Source organism: Elgaria multicarinata, chromosome 15 (genome assembly GCF_023053635.1).
Source record: "Elgaria multicarinata webbii isolate HBS135686 ecotype San Diego chromosome 15, rElgMul1.1.pri, whole genome shotgun sequence".
NCBI lineage: Eukaryota > Metazoa > Chordata > Lepidosauria > Squamata > Anguidae > Elgaria > Elgaria multicarinata.
The window spans coordinates 21,554,414-21,578,511 of record NC_086185.1 but is presented as its reverse complement, the minus strand read 5'-3'; the positions used below and the strand labels follow the sequence as shown (position 1 = coordinate 21,578,511).

Below are 24,098 nucleotides of genomic sequence, written 5' to 3'. Positions count from 1 at the left end.
CACTGCAGCTGGTTCCAGACAAAGTAGAGTCTTTTTAAATAAAAGACATCCAGCCTGTTCTTGCTTTTGAGGGTGTGTTTTTTAAACTCCCCTCCCCTTTTTTCCCCTTTTTCTTTGTTCCTAGGGTTTTCCATTCTTCAGGCAATTATGGAAGCTGCCGTGCAAAATAATTGGCAAGTGACAGCCCGTTCTGTGGGAAGCATAAAGGACGTTCAGGAGTTTAAGGCAATCATTGAGGAAATGGACAAGCGGCAGGAGAAGAGATACTTGATAGATTGCGAAGTGGAAAGAATAAACACCATTTTGGAACAGGTATGTGGTGGCTGCTGGTTCTGTAATGTTTCAATACATGGTAACTGTTGCACTCTACCTTAGGGGGCCTGTGAGTCATCCCGCGTGGGGCCTACAGCATCACAACTGGTCATTCAGAAGGAACGTAATGCTCCATTTCTTCTTCCTTGTGGTCTATATCGTGCCTGTGCAGCCTCGGACATGGAGATGGGGGACTTTGGAAAGGCTAGCAGAGTGATTCCTTGTTTTTGTGATACATGCTGAGTCCATGTGTCGTTCTTGGAGCTTTGCGGTAGGCAGGAGCCTGGGGGCGAGGTCTCAGATCTCAGCATGAATTTTCTTACCAGGTAGTGATCCCAGTGTTGGAAAATCACGCTCTGAACCAGAGTTGAGCAGAAGTAGCAGCGGCTCTCAGTTTAGGACGCAGCAAAGACTCAATGAGGCAAAGGATTCTTTGGAAGTTAAAAGCAAATCCTTTACTGACAGTTGAAATAATTTAGTTATGGCAGCACATATACAAATACTCACAGACGATCAATACACAGCAGCATACATCAAGATGGGGTAAGATGAAGGAATAAATGCATGAAAAACACAGCTACTTATATAGGCAGTCCTGTACAATGATGCAATCACTAATTGATTAATTGCAGAAAAATGCTTCCATACAATAATTCAATAATTCAATAAGTGTCCAGCTGAGACCTTGACATTTAAGGGAATACGTTCTGCTGACTCCTCATTTTCTTCAGGTCTCCAGGTAATTGTAAAAACAGTGGAAAAATAAAAACCAGATCCAATCCATGATCCAACACCCAGTGATACAGGTAGTAAGAAACTGATGCTTGACCTGCAGAACTCCTCATTTGTATCCCATGGTGCCTAGCATGGGTTAATATCTGCCAATATAAAATACAAATACAAAATGTAGCCATTTGGCTTGTGCCTTTTCAGTGTTCCAGCCTTTCCCCCTCCACCAGACAACAACTCAACATTCCATGGCCATTGAGCATGCTCAGTCCTCAATGGGCTACGTAGGCAGGGATTCGCCCAGTGGACATTGGTGGCTCTGATTTCAGTGGGGCTGTGAATCTATTCCGGGTTTCAGTCAGAACCAGACAGAACTATAAGGAACTACCCAAGATGCTTAAGCCTTTCCCCCTAAGTCGGCTCAGCACCTTCGATAACTCCTTTAGAGTTCTAGTTGGTTCTAACTAAAACCCAGAATGGATTCACAGCCCCACTGAAATCGGAGCCACCACTTCTACTGGATTTGCTCCCTTAGGTTCTCCCCACAATGTACACACACATATACACACACACATATACACACATCTGCTTGCACTGAAGGTCTTATCTACTTTCCCAAAACTTGGGGTTCCCTTGAACATGGTGATGCTTTCCTCTTCTTTCTTAGTAGTCCCATTTTGGTTATATAGTAATCAGAACTCGGCGTCAGAATTCACTGTTTTTGTATCTGATTGATACGGAGGGTTGTTGCATTCATGGTTTGTTTGTTTTTTTAAGGTGGGGACTAGCAAAATACCCATTGGGGCCATTTTTAAAGCTTTCTCTGTAACTACCGTATTTCTTCGATTCTGAGACGCACTTTTTTCCCCATTTAAACATCTCTAAAAATGGGGTGTGTCTTAGAATCGCGGGTCGTTTATTATTTCTTAGAATCAAAGCTTTTTTTCTGTTGGTGGTACTGAAATTAGTGTGCGTCTTACAATCGATGGCGTCTTAGAATCGAAGAAATACGGTATAAAGTCCTTGGATTCAACTGATTTATCGATAATTTAGGATGCAATCCTATGCATGTTTAGACAGATTTTTTTTTCTACAACTCCCAGCATCCCAGCATGGTGGGAAATGTAGGACTCCCTCCCCCCCGCGCCCAGTCTGAACATGCATAGGATTGCGGTCTTAAACACTGCACATAGTAAACCCTCTGGGTACCAACCTGTCTGCTTGTTGATGGTGCTGCATAAAGAATAATTGACATATAAATCACAACACTGAAAAAATCTTGTAATGGCTTTATAGTATGGATTAAAAAATTAAAAAAAAAACTTATTTGCAGCCCAATTGTTTTCTAGAAAATCAGTCCTGTTGAGATCAGCGGGGCTTTTGTTCTTGGAAGTACGCCTTCACAAATTTCACGAAGCATTAGCATATTCTTTTCAGCCAATTTTCTGTTATTGACTGATGGCAAACTAGCCTTCCTGCTATAAACAAATCGGACGAAACGCTGCAGATGTGAATTGGTTCGGACAGCATTCAGTTCCAATCAAGCCCTGAAGCTGAATCTTCTCGGGGAAACGGGATGCTTGGGTCATATCCCGCTACCTTTGAGGTTAGCAGCAACATTGCAACAGAGCTCTAATGTGGAGATACATTGCAAGAAACTGGGATTTTTTTTTCACATTCCCTTAGTATAGCACTTGGATGATGATGACGATGATCCTCATGATTTCTTAGAAGCCTTTCTAAAAAAAACAAAAGCTCAAGGCAACTTACAACAAAATGTAAATACACAAAATTTAAAATGGCTAAAAACATCTACTGCTGCTTAAATATTCACAATGTCAGCCAGCACCCACTGCAACCCACCGTGGCTTATTTAAGATGTGCTGGGCACTGGTGATTGTGTGAACTGGGTCAGTGAATGGGCCAGATTGCATATCATGGTGACAGTTTCTTGGGTTGTTTCCATTTTTAATTAACAAACTACAAATGGCCTATTCGTGGAGTGTTTCATGATGTGCAATGCTGGAGGCTCTGGGCTGTTTATGGGTTAAACAACCCAGAGTTAATCTAACAACAAACGGACGGGTATTCCTGATGTTAATTATTAGTGGAAACTAGGGTATGCATTGTGCTTCTCTCCACAATTCCTAGGTTAAAGAGCCTTGGAATTGCCACTGCAACATGTGAACCTAGGCCACAGCTAGACCTAAGGTTTATCCTGGGATCATCCAGGGTTCGCCCCTGCCTGAGCACTGGATCCCCTGTGTGTCACCTAGATGAACAGGTTTGACCCCTGGATGATCCAGGGATAAACCTTAGGTGTAGCTATGGCCCTATTCAATACAAGGATTTCACTTCAGAAAAAGAATATCATGTCCGTATGGACCAAGTGATATCAAGAGAAGCTCTGGTTTCTGCCCCAACTTGGTGTGCATAATAATACATCCTTCTATGGATAGTGATTTCCTGAGGATGTTTGTTTTCTGGCTCGGTAGCAAAGAGCAATAACTTACTTTTCAACTAGTGGAAATCACTGGTTACCCCGGGTTTAGTGCTGAACGTCTTACGTTTTGTTTTGTTTCTCTGCAAGCTTTAGCTTCATTCTTTTCAGCTTAATTCCTTATCACCATGCCAGGTAAACATTTAAGATAAATATCTTAGGGAAATTTAAACACTTTTTAGATCTCTGCAGTAGGGTTAATCAAGGGAAACGGGAGATTCCGTTCTTCTACACAACTGTGCTTGGCTGATAATGCAGCACTGTGGGAGGGGATAACTTCAGATTTGCATATTTTCAGTTGTTTTTTCTGCTGAACTTAGAAGATAATTTTGCCCAGCCAAAAGTGGAGAAAGGAAGCAAAAGAATATAAATGGGGGTAAAATATTCAGTTAATGCTTTAATGCACATCCTTTGGAGGATTTAAATCTTTGTTTTCCCAAACACCTGGTCAATGTAGCACTCTTCCCCTCCAGCCCAAATTGAAATTGGAGTTTCAGTTCACTCTTATGCTCATAAGGTTTATTATTATTATTATTTATTTATATAGCACCATCAATGTACATGGTGCTGTACATTGGTTTGATCATGAGAGTAAGAGAGGCAGAATATTAGACCTGGTAAATCAAGCCCAGAAGTATGGTTTAGTCTAGACCCAAGTTAGGTCGCATTGAAATCAATGTAAAAAGTTGGCCATGACTAATTTATGTCATAAGAATGTAAAAAGAACCATGTTGGATCACACCAAAGGTCCATCTAGTCCAGCTTTCTGTTCACACTGTGCCCAACTAGCTGCCTGTAGGAAACCCACCAATAGTACATAAATGCAATGGCATCCTCCCACTCCTACTCCCTAGCAATTGATCCACAAAGGCATCCTCTGATACTGGAGGTAGCATATAGCCATCAGGATTATTCATTTCAGCCCATGGATTCACATTCATTTCAACCCATGAACTCATGCAGAGAGACAACAGGAGCTGTCTTAATTGGGGGGTGGGTCATTCTGCATGGCGTGGAGAACGTGGATACAGACGCAGTTTTCTTACTCTCTGGGAATAGTAGAATTTGTCATCACCCAATATAATCGATTGGCGAGAGAGTCAAGAACAGGCAAAAGAAGTGACTGCTCTACACAAGGCTCTGCTAGAAGGTGGGGAGACAGCCACTGGCTTACATGGGTGCAAATGCACACTTGTGTTGATTTTTTGTACATCCCCCCACCCCCCCAAAAAATCCAAATCCATCAATGAGCAGACAATGGAATAAAAGATGTCTGAAAATGTGCAAAAGACAGACAGAATAGATTTAGCAAAGTCTGAACATCCCTAAGACCAAGTAGGCTCTTTGCTCTCACAAGCAAATTTTGGCCATGCACAAGACCCCTCTTTCCTCCACACACCCCTTGTCAACTGTTCTGAAACCTTGGTAGATATGAAATGACTTTATTTTCCCTGAGTTGAAAGCAATCTTGTCCCAGAACTCTTCTCAGAGAGGTGCCTTGTATACTTTTAAGAGCCAATAATTCAGGTGCAGAAAGATGGCTTTGCTTTTGGCAAGAGGCAACACGTCTTATTTCAAGCCAGAGTGCCTATATGTCCATTTAGACCGAAAATCCCCAAAGGGGAAATTAGAGAAGAGAGGAGCTCATTCAAGATCAAACTGGTGAAAGAGCTTGCTCATTCCAGAGAGCCCTCTGCTTTTTTATCAAGCGGAGGCTGTTCTCAAATGCAATCTTCAAGAAAGGTTAGGCCAAGAGGCAATTTTAGGATTAAGTGGAAACATCCAGTGAACGAAACCTAAGTAACACTGACATAGGGAATAAAATGGCCATGTTTCCAAAGTGCTGGACAGACTCCCTGTAGGCCTTCAAGTTAAATACAATGGCTCTTGGAGTAACAATGGGAAATGTGATTGAGCAAGTCAGTTTCAGAGGATATGTAGGGCTTTTTGTTGACCTTTTGAGTTGAGAATGTTAGAATTAATCAAAAATTGAGTTTCTTTGGCCTTGGTCTCAACCTATCTCTGGAGTTCCTTGGCCCTGCTGCTCTTCTTCCTGGGGGCTGCCTAAACACTCAGAAAGCCCTGGGGTCAGTGCACAGTGGCATAGTGTCCATTATACAATGCAGCAGCAGTCACCCACTCACCCCAGGGCTTTCTGCTGAAACTGTGGGGAAAAGAAGTTGGGGACTTAACCCGACCTTTTCCTCTGGAGCGAGGCAAGGATGGTGCTTCTGCCAGGTAAGCCTCGCTCTGGAGTGGCAGCAGAGGTGTGGTCGGGTGGATGGCGACCCTTGATTGGTTGCTGTCTGCCTGGGCAGAGGACAGGAGATGTGGCCGGTGTTGGAAACCCCGCACTTTCACTGCGGCATCAAGGTTAGCTACCACTGCTCCGCAGCAGCAAAAGTGGAGTTTTGGATCATCGTGGTTCAAGTCAGCTGCCTGGATACTGCTGCCTGTTCACTTTTCCTCCCCTGGTGTACAGATGCAATGAGAAGAAGCAGTAACCTCTGCATGTGTGGTCTTCTCTCTCTCTCTCTCTCTCTCTCTCTCTCTCTCTCTCTCTCTCTCTCTCTCTGGGCCAAACTAAACATTGGTTTAGTAGCATTCTCTTCTGTCTTGTAAACATGCACAAGCCTAATTTGGATTGGGACCGTGATGCTTTGGGAGAAGATTTAAGCTTTCGCCACCCCCACCCCACCCATTTTTTCCATGAAATTCCCCACCACCACCATGGGGGGAGAGATATCCCCCCAACTCTGCTGACCCCAATGCCATCCCGGGTGTCTGCTCCTCCTGTAGGCCATAAAAGGCAGGAAAGTGCTTAGTTCCAGTCCTAACTTTTCTGTCTTTGTTCATCTTTAAATGAAGGCTCGTATGCTTTGTTATCTCTGTAGGCATTACCTTAATTTCTGCATCTGTCTCTCAACCACAAGTACTGGGGCGGAAACTTCACTCGCAACCAGAGTCACTCCTTAATTAGTTTCCAAGGCAACCCATGAGAGAGAGAGAGAGAGAGAGAGAGAACTCTATTAAACCAAGTAGGAGAAGAAGGTAGAAAAATTGCAATATTGGATGGGACGAGAAACACTCTAGCAATAGACCTTTTGCCAAGAGAACCTTTGGCCTAACCAGCTCCTCCCCCCCCCCCACAAAAAATAATAATTTTTGGACAAGGAGGGACAAAACTCCTTCCCACCTTTGACCCACTTGGTTGACATTCCTCCTGTGATCAGAGAATAACCCAGGAATTCTAATGAGTAAGTGTCAAGGGCAATCTGTGTTGCTTACTTGCAAGTATATCTGCTAGTTGGGAAAGTTCTGTTTGGAGGACTGTCCAGTCCAGGCCTGGTTGACCGATGAAGACGCAGAAGAAGAGAGAGCAGGGAGGGGCTACTTACATCTGGTCAGTTGCACCTGGAGAGTGAATGAGCACTGCTGCATCTGGTCAGTTGCACCTGGTCAGTTGCAACAATTGCACCTGGAGAGTGACAGTGGTACCTGGGCAGTAACAGAGCACTCTTGCAACTTGACAGCGGTTGCAACAGTTGCCCCTGGATGTGGACTGAGTAGGGACACAGGTCATATGATAAATATCTTCCCTACTATGGTGAGATTTGTTGTGCTTCTGAAGAAATTATAGTTATTATAATTTCTACACTTGCAACATGGAAATTACCATATGAAAATATTATGCAGAACTGTCCTTTTTTATCCTCTTTCTTGGTGGTGTATTTCCTCTCTTTTGGTGCTCTCCAGATAGAATGGACTACAAGTCCCATTATTACCCACAATCATTTCTTTGCTAACCCAGACAAAAAGTTGGCTGTCCATCGGAATATCACCACCTTGTTTGGTGCTGTTGCAAAATGAAGAAGATACATCAGAGCAGGACAATCGCTCACTGTCACCCCCACTGAAGTGGCATAGTTCTATGAGTTATTACTTATTGCAAAACCCATGGAAATATTTAGCAAAGCTGCCTTGTCAGCTTCAATATTTTATCTGGAGGAACAATATAATGGGCTCAGGAACATCTGAGTTGCCATCTTCAAAGAAGGCTGAAAACAGGAGGGCAAACATTTTACTCTGGATTCCTGATATAAATAAGCATAGATCACTAGGATCTGATATATCTGAGTTGCTAACTGAAGGATTGCGCCCGTAGTGTCAGTTCTGCAGCGAACCTCTTGATGGCATGGTTCTAGGACTGATTTCAGATTTGAGGTGACCCTTGGCACGAGGGGTTCCCGCTACTACCAGCCCCCTTTCCTCACTCTGCCCTCACTCCCTACCAGTTTAGGTTTCATAAGAAACCTCTGTAGTCCAGGCGACTCTTCACCATTTGTCCACCTTTAAAAGCAACAGACCTAACCCATCATTTTGGTATCCTTTTAGCCATTATCTTTGTTTTCCTACTACACATTGGCAAAGATGGTGGTTGGGTGTCATCTGTGCTACTGATGAGCCAAAGGTTTAAAATGCGGGGGGGAGGGTGTCATGGAAAAATCACCTGGGCTTTGGACTAGTCTATAGGAAAGGGGGGTGGTATAGACCAGCTGATCTATTACTATTATAATTTTTCCCTTGAGAATTTTTTTTAATTGTGGCATATTTTAAGGGTGCAGAAACTCAGAACTTGGGGCCAATTTTGGCCCCCTTGGGGTCACAATCTGGCCCCCACCACTGAGCATGTGATGATTACTCAGCTTTTCTGCAGGTCCCCCCCCCCCTTTTTAAATCCCTTTGCTACAGCCGAGTTACTGGCAGGAAGAGCTTGAAACTTTTTTGCCTTTGGCCACACCCCTTTTGCTTTCAGCCCCGCCCAGCACTGGAACGCGTGCACCCGGAACTTCTCTGAAATGGAATCCAGCCCCTGGGCTGAAAGAGGTTCGACTCCAGTCTCTTAAGGGTTAACACCAAAGAAAGGAGACATTTGTCGTTTGTCTGTCTGGCATCATCAAGATAAATAGGATTTCTAAGCCGTGGGGATAGGCAAAATCTTTGTGCTATCCTTATAGCCCCTCTTGTCAGTTTTCCCTGCAGCTCCCTTGCCTAAAAAACATAAAATAAAATTTAAAAAATGAACAGTTGACAAGGTTTATTTGTCCTCCGCCTGTATTTCTGCTTCATGGGAAAGCATTATCAAATTCATTTGCTCCTGTAGGTCTGACGCCAATGTGGCTGATTGGTTCTGATCAGCTCACCTCTTCTTTTTTCATGTGGGTTGTTGTAATGTTTTCTAGGGCTTTCACGCCTGTTAGCTCTAGGCAAGGAAGACGTGCTGAATTTTAAAAGTACTATTAGGGTCTAATTAAGGCATTTTTTCTTCCATCAACCTTGGATTTCTCTGTGTATTAAAATAAACACACACGCACACAAACTGACAAGCGTCTTCTGGAAATGCTCTATATTCTAAAGCGAGAAGTTGGTAGCTGCCTCACGGTGATCTGACGACTGTGTGAAGCTTTCTCTGCTGGAAATCTATTAGATTTCATGGAAGCGGGACGGAGTGTTGGCGGCTCTGTGGTGTGGATCCAGCAAGGTCGGGCCAAGTAGACCAATAGCAGGGCAAGAGGGTGAACAGATGTAGCAGATTTGCAGGCAGAACAAACAGGACATTTTGGGGACGCAGCCTATTCTTTCATATATATGCCTACTGCTACGTCAAGCAGCGTAGCAGTGGCAGACAATAGCCCAGCTGTTATTCCTGGGACAAAATGCCCCAAGGAAAAATGGTTCCCGGGGCCATTTTGTCCTGTAAATGCAGTCAGGCTGCTGAGAACAGCTAACCTACCTCATGAAGTGGTGGCAGGTCTTCCCCCACACCTTTTGTACAAGAAAGAACATTCCTAGGCCACCTTGTGTAAAGAGGAAGACCAGCACCCACCATGAAAATTGTAAGAACTTACACTGAAATTCTTTGCAGATCCCCCACCCATGAATAGTCCATGAACGGGAAGGAGGGAAATTGAATAATAATAATAATAATAATAATAATAATAATAAGAAGAAGAAGAAGAAGAAGAAGAAGAAGAAGAAGAAGAAGAAGAAGAAGAAGAAGTTACCTGCCTCTCCCTCCGGATCGAGGCAGGGTACAACATAAATGCAAATCCCATAAAATACATATAATTAAAACATTTAAAACTAATACATTATTAAAAGCAGCACATTATTAAAAGGCATCTTAAAATTCATCTGGGTAGGCCTGCCGGAAGAGATCAGTCTTGATAGCTTTCTTAAAATCCGGAAGACTGTTGAGTTGACAAATCTCTCCCGGTAAGTCATTCCATAATCTGGGAGCGGCAGAGGAAAAGGTTCTCTGGATATTAGTTGTCAGCCTTGTTTTTGTTGACTGGAGTAAATTCTGCCCAGAGGACCTGAGTGTGCGAGGCGGATTTACAGGAGAAGGAGATCCCACAGGTAGCATGGACCCAAACCATGTAGGGCTTTAAAGGTGATAACCAACACTTTAGACTTTGCCCAGAAACTAATTGGCAGCCAGTGAAGAGATTTTAAAAGTGGTGTAATGTGGTCACCCCTGGGTGTACCAGTAACCAGCCTGGCTGCCATACTTTGAACTAGTTGAAGTTTCTGGACTAGGCACAAAGGTAGCCCTATGTGGAGCGCATTGCAGAAGTCGAGCCTCAAAGTTACCAGCGTGTGCAGTGCCAACTTTAGTGAAGAAATGCCCTCAATGGTCCCCTCCCTCAGTGAGTAGGGGTTTTCCAGATAATGTAGATCTCAGCAGGGACACCCCCCAAAAGCTGAGAATTCTTCATTTTTTGTCATTTATTTTAACACTTATGCTCCTGAGGAAGGATTTTATATCAGAAACGCATAGAGTGCACTGAAGAAAATACTTTTTTTTTATTTAAGATAAGTTTTTTTCTTCCCAAAACCAGATCTTGTCTCACTTTTGGCATCTGCATTGTGGTGCTTCCCTCACCCCTCTCTTTTCTACTCGAGTCCATTTGGGAATGGCATGGGACAACACCCTGAGTTTTTCTAAAGAACATTTGGGTAAACATCTTTTAAGACCTCCACTTTTGACCAAACATCCTCTCCTACCCAAAGTTCATGGAACAATCTATTGAGGCTTCACAAGACCAAAATTAAGAATAAACTTCATTCTACCTTCTCACCACCATGGTCACCAGCTGCTATTTCTCCTCCTCTTTCTCACCATTGTTACCTCTTGCTTGCTCAACAGGCAGAGACGCAGCAAACAAGTAGCCAATAGCATCTGCTGCTCTTCCTTTTCACAGCCACTGTTGTCTGGGCCAGAATCGCAGGTGAACAGGAAGGTTGCAATGGTGAAGAGGAAGAACAATTCCAGGTCACTCTTGTCCCTGGAGTAGGTCCTTGCTGGGATGTGGGCCCTTGGCAGGTGTCCAATCATGCCTACCTTTGATGCTGGCCCTGCATCTTCTAAGAGATCTTCCTTCACCTGCATTTTAATAAGTACTTTCCTTAAAAAATCACCCAACCTGATTTTGTTTGTACGTTTTGAAATATGTGTTGCCTCGTTATGGAGAGTATCATTTTACTCAATCAGTAGTTTAAATAAATTTTAAATTGTCCACCCTAGAAGTTTCCTTCCGCTCTCTGAAACTTGTCATTGGCTTAATTTGGCACCAACCGCCTTGCCGTACCTAGCGTTTTGCTTTTCTGCCTTTGAAACGTGGGGAGGTATTTATTTATTCATTTATTTATTTTTGTAAACGTCTTCTTGGCATTCCTGTGGAGTGCTTCATTTCCGTAACAACCCTCAAATGGGCTGTCAACCGTAAGGAGCATGTCTTTGTTTGAAAACGGCTTGGCCAGTGAGAGGGTAATTAATGGACTGCTTGCCATTTCCCCCACAGAAATGACTGAAGTCGGGTTGGGAGGGGTAGAGATGCCACCGATTCTGTGTGTGGGCTGCAGATTTTTAAAGAGCAGCTGCAAAAGATTGTTCCCACTTAATCCTGGCAAGAGAACAGCACAGTAAATGTAATCACATGGCATTTACTAGGGAAAAGCCGTGGGAAGAAAGAAAATAAAATCTAAGATTCTTCCCCCTCCCCCTGTAGAATTATCCTCTGAGAACATTTTTCCCTGTCCTTGTCCCAGTCTAAATGAGTACTACTTTATTGTGATGACCAATTTCATAAATAGCTGCATGCAAAGCCAACGATTTCTAATTTTAGGTTAGAATAAGAATGGCCAACAACAACTGCTATTAGAAGGTAGGGATGTTCATTGCGGAGAAATCCGGTTCTGATTTGGCTTAAAGAAGTGCTGTGGTGTGTACGAAACTTCAGTTGGTACAAAACAGGGCAGCAAGATTGTTAACAGGGACTGGCCCACAAGACCACATTAAGATAGTGCTTTTCCAGTTTCTTATTCTTGTTGAAAATCATTTCCTTCTTCAAAGTAATACAGCTTGTTTTCTGTTCTTTCTCCTTTGTATAGGTTTCAATCCTTAGTAAAAATTCCAGAAGTTATCACTACATGCTGGCTAACCTGGTAAGATCTCATATTATATATATATTTATAAAAGAAATTCAGCATGGCTGTAGGAAATAATATATTGGCATTTACGTCATGTCATTCTTAATTAGCCAGAGCAGAAATGCTTGGAGAAGGACAGATGCTAGAACTCAATGAACTGGGCAACCAGTTCCATATGCCCAAGGAATTGGTGCGAGGGGGCGGAGGCACTCAATTCATTTTCCAACTCCTGATGTAACATACATTTATTTTATTTCTCTCAAATTTAAATCATGATTTTCTTCCAAGATTCAAATAAGAGAACAACAAGATGATAAAACTAGGGATGTGCTCCGCTTCTAACCAGACCGGCGAATTAGAAGCAGAGCGGGGTGCTTTGCCTCCCCTTAAGGCGGAGGCGAAGAGGATTGGGGGGCCGGCGGAGCGTGGCGAAGAGGATCGAGGTGAAGGCGTATCCTTCGCCTCGATCCGGAGCTCCGCCGGAAAGGTAAGTGGGGTTTACCGGGCCCTGCTGCTGTCGGTGTCGCCCATGCGGCGACAGCGGCAGGGCCCAGTAAACCCCCCTCCTCTCCCTTACCTGCCTCCGTCCGCAGTCCCTCGGCTTCTTCAATTGAGCCCGCGGTTCAACCAGGAAGTCTAGGCCGCACTTGCAGCCCAGACTTCCTGGTTGAACCACGAGCTCAATTGAAGAAGCCGAGGGACCGTGGACGGAGGCAGGTAAGGCCCCCCTCCCCCTTGGTCCCTTACCGGGCTCTGCCGCCGTCGCCGCACGGGCGGCGACGGCGGCAGGGCCCGGTACCCCCCCCCCCCGCCCTCCTCTCCCGGCCTTATCTGGCACCACTCCCCTCCACTGCGGAGCTCTGATTTGGAGCCGGAGCTCCGCGGTGAAGAGGAGCGGAGTATGGGCGGAGCGGCACGGGCCGATCCGAAATTTTCGGATCGGCCCGCGGGGCAGAGCGCGGGGTCCGTGCACACCCCTAGATAAAACCCACCACCACAAAATCAGTACTATATTTCAGTGCTGGGCCAAAATATCCCTGCACCCATTTCATTGTCCCATTTCCTGGTTGGCGAGCACACCATTTGCCCCCACCCCCAGAATGCCACTCACAATGACAGCAGGCTGAAAGAGGCCCAATATTCCTGATTTGATATTGCTGTTTTTATGCTTTTCGATTTTTGTATATTTGTTTTTAATGTCCACTGTTTTAAACTTTTGTAAACCACCCAGAGAGCTTCGGTATGGGGCGGTATATAAATGTAATAAATAAATAAATATATATATTTAAGAGGAGTTACAAAAGTTCCCAGTGAGCATCTACAAACCTTAGAGCATGCCTAAAGTAGCTGGATCATGGCCAGAATATATTTTTCAGTCACTGAAGAGCAGCCTCATGGTTTTATTTGAAGGAGCTTTCTTGCCCTAACAATTTAAACCTAATGCATTATTTGAATTTCCTCTCAAAATATGCAGTTGATAATCCAAATCTCTTCTCAATAATATAGCCTCACTGTTGGAAGATACGACATTATGCTTGGTTGTTTTACAGTTGTTGCGAAGAGTCAGAGTTAATCCATAATTCTATCTACTCAAGTTGCCAGACTGCTTAACAATTCATTTGTCCAATTCTGGAAGTACATCTAAAGCTTATTGTGTTTCATGTTCAGTAACTAGACACAGTATGCCCTAGGTCTACCTATTTCTAAAATACACTTCATAACAGGTACATTATTTCCAGGTATTTCTTATCACAGCGAATTATACACACACACACACACACACATGCACACACACATGCACACACACACACACACATACACACACACACACACATACACACACACACACACATGCACACACACACACACACACTCACTCACTCACTTCCTGCGTTTTAGAATGTGAATCTCTTTTGTGAGTAGTTTGCTATTCCTTAAGTCCCCTGCGTTCTGCCTAACACTTGGAGCTGATTCTCTGTAATGTTCTTCTTTCTTTGCAAGGTCCCAAATGGTCAGGATTAATTTTAAAACATGATTACATTGTGTAAGGGCAGATTATGTCTCCGTGCACAGTGGACTGACAATGCTGCAGTTTGTACACTGAAATGCACAGACCTCCCTGAAACATTATATCTGTTGACTGATACCTGCTGACTAACTGCTCTTGAGAGACTCTATTTAAGCCTCTCTTGATATACCACCAGTTCTTAGCCGAGCTTACATAGAGTAGGGATGCTAGAGAAATTTGAAACAGACTAAAATGATTTCAGATTTCAAAGAATCCAATCTGCGGAATCCACACAGAGTCTGTGGACTTCTGGATTCATTCATTATTTTACTTTCCTGAAATTTATGCAAATTAGTTCACTGCAAAATATTCAAGTTTCTGTGGAGTCATATGCCATACTGGAAAATATAGGTATGGAAAAGTCTAAAGGAATGGGGGACAATACACTAAATGTTCCCTACTAACATAAATTATGAAAATTGTTGTGAATCAAATCCATCTGTGAACGAATGCTGGAATGACCAACACTGAAACACAGGCAGGATGGGTTCCACAATAATCTGGACATTCCTAACACAGAGCAATTATTGTGGACAGGATATAGTACAAGTAGATTTCCCGAGCCAAAGGTTTTGGCCTACAACTTCCATTATCCCCAAACAGAGTGGCCAATGGTCAGGGATTATGGGAGGTGTAATCCAAAACATCCAGAGGGGGCACTAAGGCCACATCTACTCCTCACATCATATTGGGATCATAGTCAGAGTTTCTCAGGATAGAAGTAACAGGAAACCATGTCTGAACAGATCCTAAAAGTATTGCATTAAGGTGCTTGAGAGAAGGGAAGGCAGAGGTACAATGCTAGTTCTCTAGGGTGACCCTATGAAAAGGAGAACAGGGCTCCTGTATCTTTAACAGTTGCATAGAAAAGGGAATTTCAGCAGGTGCCATTTGTATATATGGGGAACCTGGTGAAATCCCCTCTTTATCACAACACTTAACACTGCAGGTGCCCTGCCCTCTTTTAAATCTGGTCGCTGTAGTATAGCTCCTGCACCTTTAACTGTGTAGTGCAGTGGCTAAGGTGTTGGACTGGGAGTCGGGAGATCCGGGTTCTAGTCCCCACTCGGCCACGGAAACCCACTGGGTGACTTTGGGCCAGTCACAGACTCTCAGCCCAACCTACCTCACAGGGTTGTTGTGAGGATAAAATGGAGAGGAGGAGGATTATGTACACCGCCTTGGGTTCCTTGGAGGAAAAAAAGGCGGGATATAAATGAAATAAATAAATAAATAAATAAAATTGTGATGAAGAGGGAATTTCAGCAAGTTCTCCATATATACAAATGACACCTGCTGAAATTTCCTTTTCTATGCAACTGTTAAAGATACAGGAGCATAGTATTTATTCATAGAATCATAGAATAGTAGAGTTCAAGGGGCCTTAAAGGCCATTGAGTCCAACCCCCCTGCTCAATGCAGGAATCCACCCTACATTGTCTCCAGCCTTTCTAAACAGCAATAATTTATTTTTTATATACTAAAAGAGAACATGGGAATATTTCTCATTTCCTCTCTTGCTACATGGAAGTCAGGGTCCGTTTATAAATCAGGCAAGTTAATGTGGTTAATGGTTTTCTAGTACTGGACCACATCAACCTGGAAGTGGCATGTGTCTCTCTAATGGAAACAAACAACAACATACTCTTTCTATTGTCCCCAGGGTTTTACAGACATTTCTGTGGAAAGAGTGGTGCAAGGAGGTGCCAACGTAACTGGATTTCAGATTATTAATAACGAAAACCCGATGGTCCAGCAGTTTATGCAGCGCTGGGTGAGACTAGATGAAAGGGAATTCCCGGAAGCCAAAAATTCTCCATTGAAGGTAAGTTGTAGAGCAGTGTTGATATGTGCAAGAAATGCAGGGCAGGCTGGGAGCTCTGGTGACAGTGGGGTGGTGAATCTGCTCCGGGTTTCAGTCAGAACCCATCAGAATTCTAAAGGAGCTATCCAAGGTGCTGAAGTGCAGCTAGCTTTATTGTGATCCTCAGCTAAAAATCAGTAAAACAAGACAGTGCCTGCTCACAGGCTTACAATCTAAAAAGATGTGATAAACAAGGAAATAATGATGGGGATGGCAGAGGGGGAAAAAGTCAGAGGGGGAAAAAGTCATCCCCAAAGAGTGGCCCACTTTGCCTCTAACCTCCCTCTGTACTGTTAAGTTTAAGAAAGTAAAAGGCTTGCGTAGTCATTAAAATTGTGTGTGTGGGGCTATCTCAAGGCTAAACAGAGGAAGAATATCTGTGAGCAATTACCTTGAGATAGAAGCTGTACTGGGAACCTTGCCAGGATTCTCTAAGATATCATGGTGTTAATGATATGAATATACCAAAGATCCTTGAGGCTGGGTTAGCCTAATCACAGCTGTATGTAATATAGATTAAAAAACTGTGTATATATGTATATGTGTATAGCTTTTGTCACTCTGCACAATGACACGGAACTGTAAAGAAGTCTGAAGCTAATAAACTTACTCTGCTAAGTAAGACCTGCATTGTGAGGTGTGTTTCTGAGCACAAACAGAATTCCCAAGGGAAAGTTCTGGCCCCAACATGTACAGCCTGCTGAAATGGCTGCCAGACCAATGACAGAATGTAAGTCAGGTTCCAATGTTCCTGAAAGCTAGGCAGTTTCGGGCATTCAAGCAGCCAGAGTATTCCTGGGGTTGACATTGGAGGAAAGCAGATGGCACAGGAGGCAAGTGAGGATGGGCAGTCCAAGAACAGATCAGCCTGTGAATAAGAGACTGGGGAGACACACTAGTATCACCAGCTTTATAGGACTAGCTGGAACCCTATTGGCCTCCTTGCATCACCTGATCCCTGTTGAGTGGGTAGCTGCAATACCACTCTCCAGCTATGTGCAGGGCTGCGATGCAGCAGAGAGCTGGGACAGCAGCTCATGCTGCCAGCCAGCCAGCTGTCATGGGGCACAGACACACAAAGTAGGACTTCCTGGGTTCTGCTGAAGCTCCAGACACACATGCTCAATATCACTTGACCTGAATTAAGCCACTCCTTAGCACACTCTGGCCATTGCTCCTCTTACCCGTGATATTCATAGTAAGCGTGGATTACTTAACACAGAGAATGTGGGTGTGATAATGTGGACATGACTTTAGAAATGGGGACTTGGGAAAGACAAGGGCTAGATCTACACCAAGCAGGATATAACCCTTTGAAAACAATTTGAAAACTGTATACGGCGTGTGTCCTGGGCCCCAACGGTTGTCAGGAGTGCCTACTATCAGCTTCGGCTGATACGCCAGCTGCGCCCCTTCGTAGAGTTGGAAGACCTAAAGGTGGTAGTGCACGCGCTGGTAACTTCGAGGCTCAACTTCTGCAATGTGCTCTACATAGGGCTACCTTTGTACCTAGTCCGGAAACTTCAACTAGTTCAAAATGTGGCAGCCAGGCTGGTCACAGGTACACCTAGGGATGACCACATCACAGCAGTTTTAAAATATCTTCACTGGCTGCCAATTAGTTCCTGGGCAAAGTATAAAGAGTTGGTTATCACCTTTAAAGCCCTACATGGTTTGGGTCCAAGCTACCTGAGGTATCACCTTCTCCCATACAATCCACCCCACACACTTAGGTCCTCTGGGTAGAATTTCCTTCAGCCAGCCAAAATGTGGCTGACAGGTATTACCCAGAGGACCTTCTCTTCTGCTGCTCCCAGACTGTGGAATGGGCTGCCGGAGGAGGTTCATCAACTTAACAGCCTTTTAGCATTTAAGAAAGCTATAAAGACTGATCTCTTCCGGCAGGCCTATCCAGTGGAATTTTAGGATGCTTTTAGGATGTATTTCAACGAAGTTTACTATGTTTTTAATCAATATTTTATGTATTTTATACTTACTGTTGTTCCCCGCCTCGATCAAAATCGAGAGGCGGGCAAGAAATAATTTTATTATTGTTGTTGTCAATACTATTATAAACTGTTTTAAAGCAGTAGTGTAGATCCTGTCCAGATCCCTCCCTGCATCTGGTAGGGAGTAGAAATGCATCTTTTTTCCAGGCAACCTTGTCTAGTCCCAGATGCCTCTAGACATTAACTTAACATTCAGATAGGTTGTTCATGCACAAAATCCTACATTGGCTCAGATTCCAAAATTGATTCCTAGATTTTATTGGCTGTGTGATCAGGGTTTAAACTCATTCACCCTATTCAAGTTATGCCCACTCAGAAATATCTGGTGTCATTGTATGTGAGCAGGTGACCCAAGAAGCCACATCGTCCAATCTGACCCAAGGATGATTTCATCATACTGTTGATGAGGACTGGTTACAGGGAACACATGACCCCCTTTTAGAACAGCTCCACTGGCTACCTGTCTATTTTCAGAGACAATTCCAAGTTCTGCTTATGACGTATGCTATCTGAAAAATGCCTTCTCACATTTACAAGCCTGCCCTTGTTTTAAGATATTTGGTTGAGGCCCTTACCTCAGTACCTCCACCCTCAGTGGCACATCATTTGGTGAAACAGGGCCTTCTCGGTGGCCGCTCCCATCCTCTAGGATTCCTTGCTGAGGGATGCTAGGTTGGCCCCTCACTTTTGTCTTTCCACCAACAGGAAAATATGCTTTTAGTCAGGCAGGACTTTCAGCATAACAGCTGGTCTGTTGCTGAAGGGATTTTTAGTTGGGTCGTATGTCTTAAGGCATTATTGTTGTGTTTTTAATTTATTTGTAATTATGCCATGTTTTAATTAACACTGCATTTTCATTCTGAGTTTTGTTGTTAGCTGCCTTGAGTGCCTTTTTTGGCAGAAAAGTGGGATATAAATTAAATAAATACCATAGATCAGAGGTCGGAGACATACTTCTTTGTGCTATCGGTCCAGTTTTTGTTTTGTTTTTAAAAATGATTTTTGTAGCAGAAAAGTGCTCCTCTGGCTTTAAAAAATACTCTTAATGTTGGGTACCGCTCAGGGATTTACACTAATAGTTGTATATGCGTGCTCCTGATTTGTAAAACTTGTATACTGTTTATTAAACAGGCAAGACCACCCCCTTAAAAAAAAAAGGCATCCTTAAGAATTGATGTACAATATTTTTATTTTTTATTTTTGATTAGGAAGTAAGATTGTCTAGGGAGGAAAGCTGTGGTGTTTTAATTTATTCAGTATTTCATCAACTCTTTCCTTTCCTCCCTCGCTGGTTTTTCTTTTGCATGCTTATGCATTTGTTAGTAGAATATGAATAAAATAGAAAATTAGATTTGTCTCTTGGCATGATTTGGAAGGAACTGCATTAAGGTTCCTGATAATTGCAGTAGCCTGGTTGGAGAAAAAGAAAAACAACCTTGTAGCTAGGTTTGGACAGCTATTACAAAATCCTTTTCTCATCCCTGTGAAAACAATAGCAAGCAGAAATCAGATCTTATTTCCTGGTGCATGGCAGAATATTTTGTACTGCTTGCTAATTTTTCACATTTAAAAAAGAGGAAAGAGGATGTTAAATATAAAAGAGAAAGAAAAGGTAGCCACGTTGGCAATATGCAAAATTCCAAAACCTATATTAGTGTAATGCTTTTATTAGGCCAACAAAAAGATCACCAAAAATATGCAAGCTTTCAAGGTCTCCAGATCTCTTCATCAGGCAACGTGCAGGTGGGGGTGGGGAAATAAGGGGAGAGAGGAAAATTGACTTGATGCGAAGTCATAGGGCCTGCAGGTTCAACATCCCAAGATGGAACAGGGAAGGTTTGCACACAATCAAATTCAGTGTGACCATTCATGTGATGGTTACTGGATCGACCCACAGCTGCCCCTAGTACTGCTGGAAGCAAGACAGGGGGGGGGAATAATTATTAATTAATTTATTTACAGGATTTCTATACCACTTTATGTCCCTGTTCAGGTGACCTGCTAAGCCATGACAGTTAAATATTTTGAGCTAAACATTATGGCTTAGCGTGCCATGTGAACCATGACTTAGCATGTCACGTGAACTATTCCTAACCATGGTGGCTACATAACCACGGTTTAAACATGCTCACTAACTATTTGCTGCAAAAGAGATAGAGGCCTAACCATGGCTTAGAGTTTGTTTGAACAGGCCCTATATCTGATAAGATTCCTGAGCAGTCCGCAATAAAAAAAGAATAAAAAAGAATTTAAAAGTACAGAATTAAAATATTTCAATTCAAATTGCACGCCTGGTCAGTGAATAGAGGCTTGTTAAAATACGAAGGTGCTGAAAACAAAATGACGACAGTGCCTGCATCAACAGGCAGGGAGTTCACCAGGGAGAGGTCAATCCCCTGAAGGTTCTAGTCTGAGTGGATGCTAAGCAGACAACATGTGTATATGGAACTGACCAAGAGTGCCTCATTTGATTACCTCAGACCTTGCTAGACGAGGCCTTAGCGCACTTTGAGGCCTGGTTTCCCTGCTGTGCGTCCACATGACACATAGGGGAATCCAGCCCCAGGCCGTGCTGAAGCCTCCCCTAACGCGCCATAAGCGAACGTCTAGCAAAGTCTGTGGCTTTTTGCGGCTACTCGCTTACTCGCAAGTAGCCAGGAAAAGCCACGGACTGGGCACAGCGCTCAGCGCTGCGCCCATCGGGCCGGGGGGATCCCGGGGGGGGGGGGAGATAGGGGGGAAGGCTGGACCGGCAGGAGAGGGGGGGGAAGCCGGACATCGGGGATTGGATGGGGCCGAGGGACAGACAACCGGGGATGGGATGGGGGCGAGGGATAGATAACCGGGGATGGGATGGGGGGAGGGACGGACAACCGGGGATGGGATGGGGGGAGGGACAGACAACCGGGGATGGGATGGGGGCGAGGGACAGATAATTTTAGAAAAAAAAACCACTTACCTTCTCCGGAGTCTTCGGGGCGCACGTGGCCCCTTTAACAACAACAACAAAAAAAAAAGGCCAACGCTGCAGGGCTTCCATAGTCCCTGTGCGTCGGCCGTCTAGGAGGCGGGGCGGTGCGCACTAAAGTTAGCGCGCTGTCGCCCCGCCTCCCTGCCGGCTTATCCGGCTGGGTCTAGCAAGGCCCCTCAATGACCAGGCAGGCTGGTAAAGGAGAAGGTGCTCCCTCAAATATTGGATCCTCCATTTTTGAAAACATAAAATCCAGCTATCCTCAGATGTGTTTTCCATCCTGGATGATGAAAAACTCCTTTTACCAGTGGACTACAGAGAAAAAGTGATTTTGTTGCGTAAATGTTGATTCCTGCCAGATACTGTTGGACTACTAAGCGTCTTCAGTGCTAGGCGATGGAGGGGGGGCTGTCTATAGGATGACTGTTCAGTGGCGCTGCATTGTTCATATGACATGGCCATCAACTGGCAGCCACGACAGGCTTTTCTTCAAAAACTTGCCAACTCACCATGGCTTTTGCCATTGCTCCAAGGTCACCGCCGTGGTGACTTCGCTTCAAGGTGGAGCAGCAGGTGTTCCCGGGGGGCAGATTGAGGCCCAGGATACATCACTGGAAGTGCGGGAAGGCAGGGCAGGGGGCAGGTTCAACGGGCTGAATGGCCGCTGATGCTATGACTTCCTCAGCCAAAAAGTGCATGCTTTCTCTTGCTGTCAAGATTTGCTATTCCCACCCCGTAGCTGTGATGCTGTGGAGTTTTGAAGGAATGAGTGGCCGATGCAGAATTGTTTAGATGCTCCCTGGGTGGCAGTTTAAAGTTCATGAGCCTGATTCCTCCTCCCACCCACCCCCAATTGTCTGTTTGTCATTGAAAGAACTTAACTCTTGGGAACGTGCACTCTTGGGAGCCAAGGCAATTGTCCGCAGGCCGACCCTGTACCTTTCGGAGTTTTTGTAGCTGCCAGTGAGAGCAGGGACCCAGGCTGTCTGCCCCTTCTCTCCCTTCCCAATGTTGATTCAATTAAAATACATGACAAGCTGCCTTTGCATTGTGAGTTCCCCTGCCCTTGTAAATGTCAGGCGATGAAATGGAGCGGGCAGCGGAGACATTTCTGATGCAGTGACATTAAAAGGGAGCGGAGGGAAGTGGTTGCCATTCTGTTGCTTTCAGAGGCCATCCCACAATGTACACAGAGGGTGGCCCATTGCGTGTTGCAGAAAAAGAGGATCTGCGTTACTAAAAAAAAAAAAAATAGGGCAAGAAAAGACACAGAGCTGCCCAAAAATCGCATATGATAAGTGATATGTACAGATGAAAACATCAGAGGAGCCCTGCTGGATCAGACCAAGGGTCCATCTAGTCCAGCACTCTGTTCATACAGAGGCCAACCAACTGTTGACCAGGGACCCACAAACAGGACACAGTGCAACAGCACCATCCCGCCCATGTTCCTCAGCAACTGGTGCACACAGGCTTAATGATACTGGAGGTAGCACCTAGCCATCATTGATAGCCTTCTCCTCCAGGAATTTATCCAACCCTTCTTTAAAGCCATCCAAATTGGTGGCCGACACTGCATGGGCTGAAAGGGGACCTGCACCTCCATTCTAAAAGCGCAACAGAAAAGGAAGGTGGTTACGTTTTGGATTTGTTGGGGATTGTTCCATTTCTAGCACAGGGGATCTCCGTTGATGACCTGCCTCGAACATTGCTTGTCACAGAATACAAAGGGGGGGATGTCACCATCACCACTCCCTTGGCAACTATTATGGGTTGGCATGGGCTGGTTAGGCTGATTGCTCCAAGCTATTGAGAAACCAAATGAACCAAAAGAGCAACTGAGCCCTGAAGCGGTTCCCAGAATGCAGCATGACAATCTGTCTCCTTTGCCTTGCATCTCTTTTAGTATACATCTGCACTGACCCACGATGCCATACTGGTCATCGCAGAAGCTTTTCGGTACCTTCGAAGGCAGCGTGTCGATGTCTCACGGAGAGGTAGTGCCGGAGATTGCTTAGCCAACCCAGCTGTGCCTTGGAGCCAAGGAATTGATATAGAGAGAGCACTGAAAATGGTAAGGACAAAAGCAAAAAAAAAACAACCCACAAAAAACACCCAAGCAACCTATGCCCTAATGTATTTGAATGCATAAATTATCTTTAGGACATCAGGGCAGGATCTACACTATTCATTACACCGTTGTTTAAGTGCATTGTTGCATCCTCCCTTGCTACGTTACAAAATGCAACTTGAGCCCAGTCAATCGAAATACCTTTTCTTCTATCGTTTTACCCCGGCACACTCTTCTTTAGAACGTTCTTCATTATGCTCATACCGGCTCTGAAGTAAACCTCCTTCTTCCGGTGACTCTGAGCTAGACCTGCCGGGATAAGCCGGCAGGGAGGTGGGGCGACTCGTAGGGACGAGGGAAGCCCTGCAGCGTCTTAAAGGGGCCACGTGCACCCCGAAAGATAAGCAGTTTTTTTAAAAAATTAAGCCTCTGTCCCCTCTTTCACCGCTCTCCCTCCCCCTCCCCCTCCCCCTCGTCGCGTTGTGCCAGCTCTCCCTCCCCTAGAAAAGCCCTCACTTGTCCTAATCAGGAAGCAAAGACCATGGTCACGAGACATGACTTTGAAAGACTGCATTGAATACAACGAAAGGTTGGGGCACATTGTTAGTTTTAAAACGATTTTAACAGAAAGTGGAACGGTTTTAAAAGTCAGAAGAAACGTAACAACAACAGCATCACGTGACTGCTGACGTCATCTCTGCCAACTTGTTACGTTTCATCTAGACAAGTGTAGACGGGCTCCTGGAAATGTGTTTGACCGTGTGTGCAAAATATAAGTCTTAGCTAGACCAGGCTTTATCACGGGACAAACCTTGCAGCGCTGCTCGTAATAAACCTTCTAAAGAGAGAGAAATTGTGTCTTGAGAGTCTGTGACCACCACTCAGCGAACCACGGGGACCCGCCCTTTCAGGTCCCACCACACCTCCCTGATCCCAGGATCCCCTGTGTGTCATGTGTCATGCAAGGTGACAGTCTCAGAAGACCTGAGGAATTGCCCAACAATTTCAGGAAAGGCAAACATATTTATAGGGTCAATTCCCCTCAGATACAAGGGCAGAGCCTTCCCACCAATCATAATAC

General features: G+C 44.5%; 1 protein-coding gene across 5 annotated transcripts in view; it reads left to right on the top strand.

Moving 5' to 3' along the window:
- GRIA3 (glutamate ionotropic receptor AMPA type subunit 3) overlaps positions 1-24,098 on the top strand; it is a 199,442-nt gene that overhangs the window by 100,428 nt on the left and 74,916 nt on the right. For all 5 annotated transcript variants that reach the window (XM_063141934.1, XM_063141933.1, XM_063141931.1 and 2 more), the window contains exons 4-7: positions 125-312; positions 11,996-12,049; positions 15,766-15,927; positions 22,853-23,020. In XM_063141934.1, coding sequence (XP_062998004.1) covers positions 125-312; positions 11,996-12,049; positions 15,766-15,927; positions 22,853-23,020 — 572 coding nt within the window. The remainder of the gene's footprint in view (positions 1-124; positions 313-11,995; positions 12,050-15,765; positions 15,928-22,852; positions 23,021-24,098) is intronic.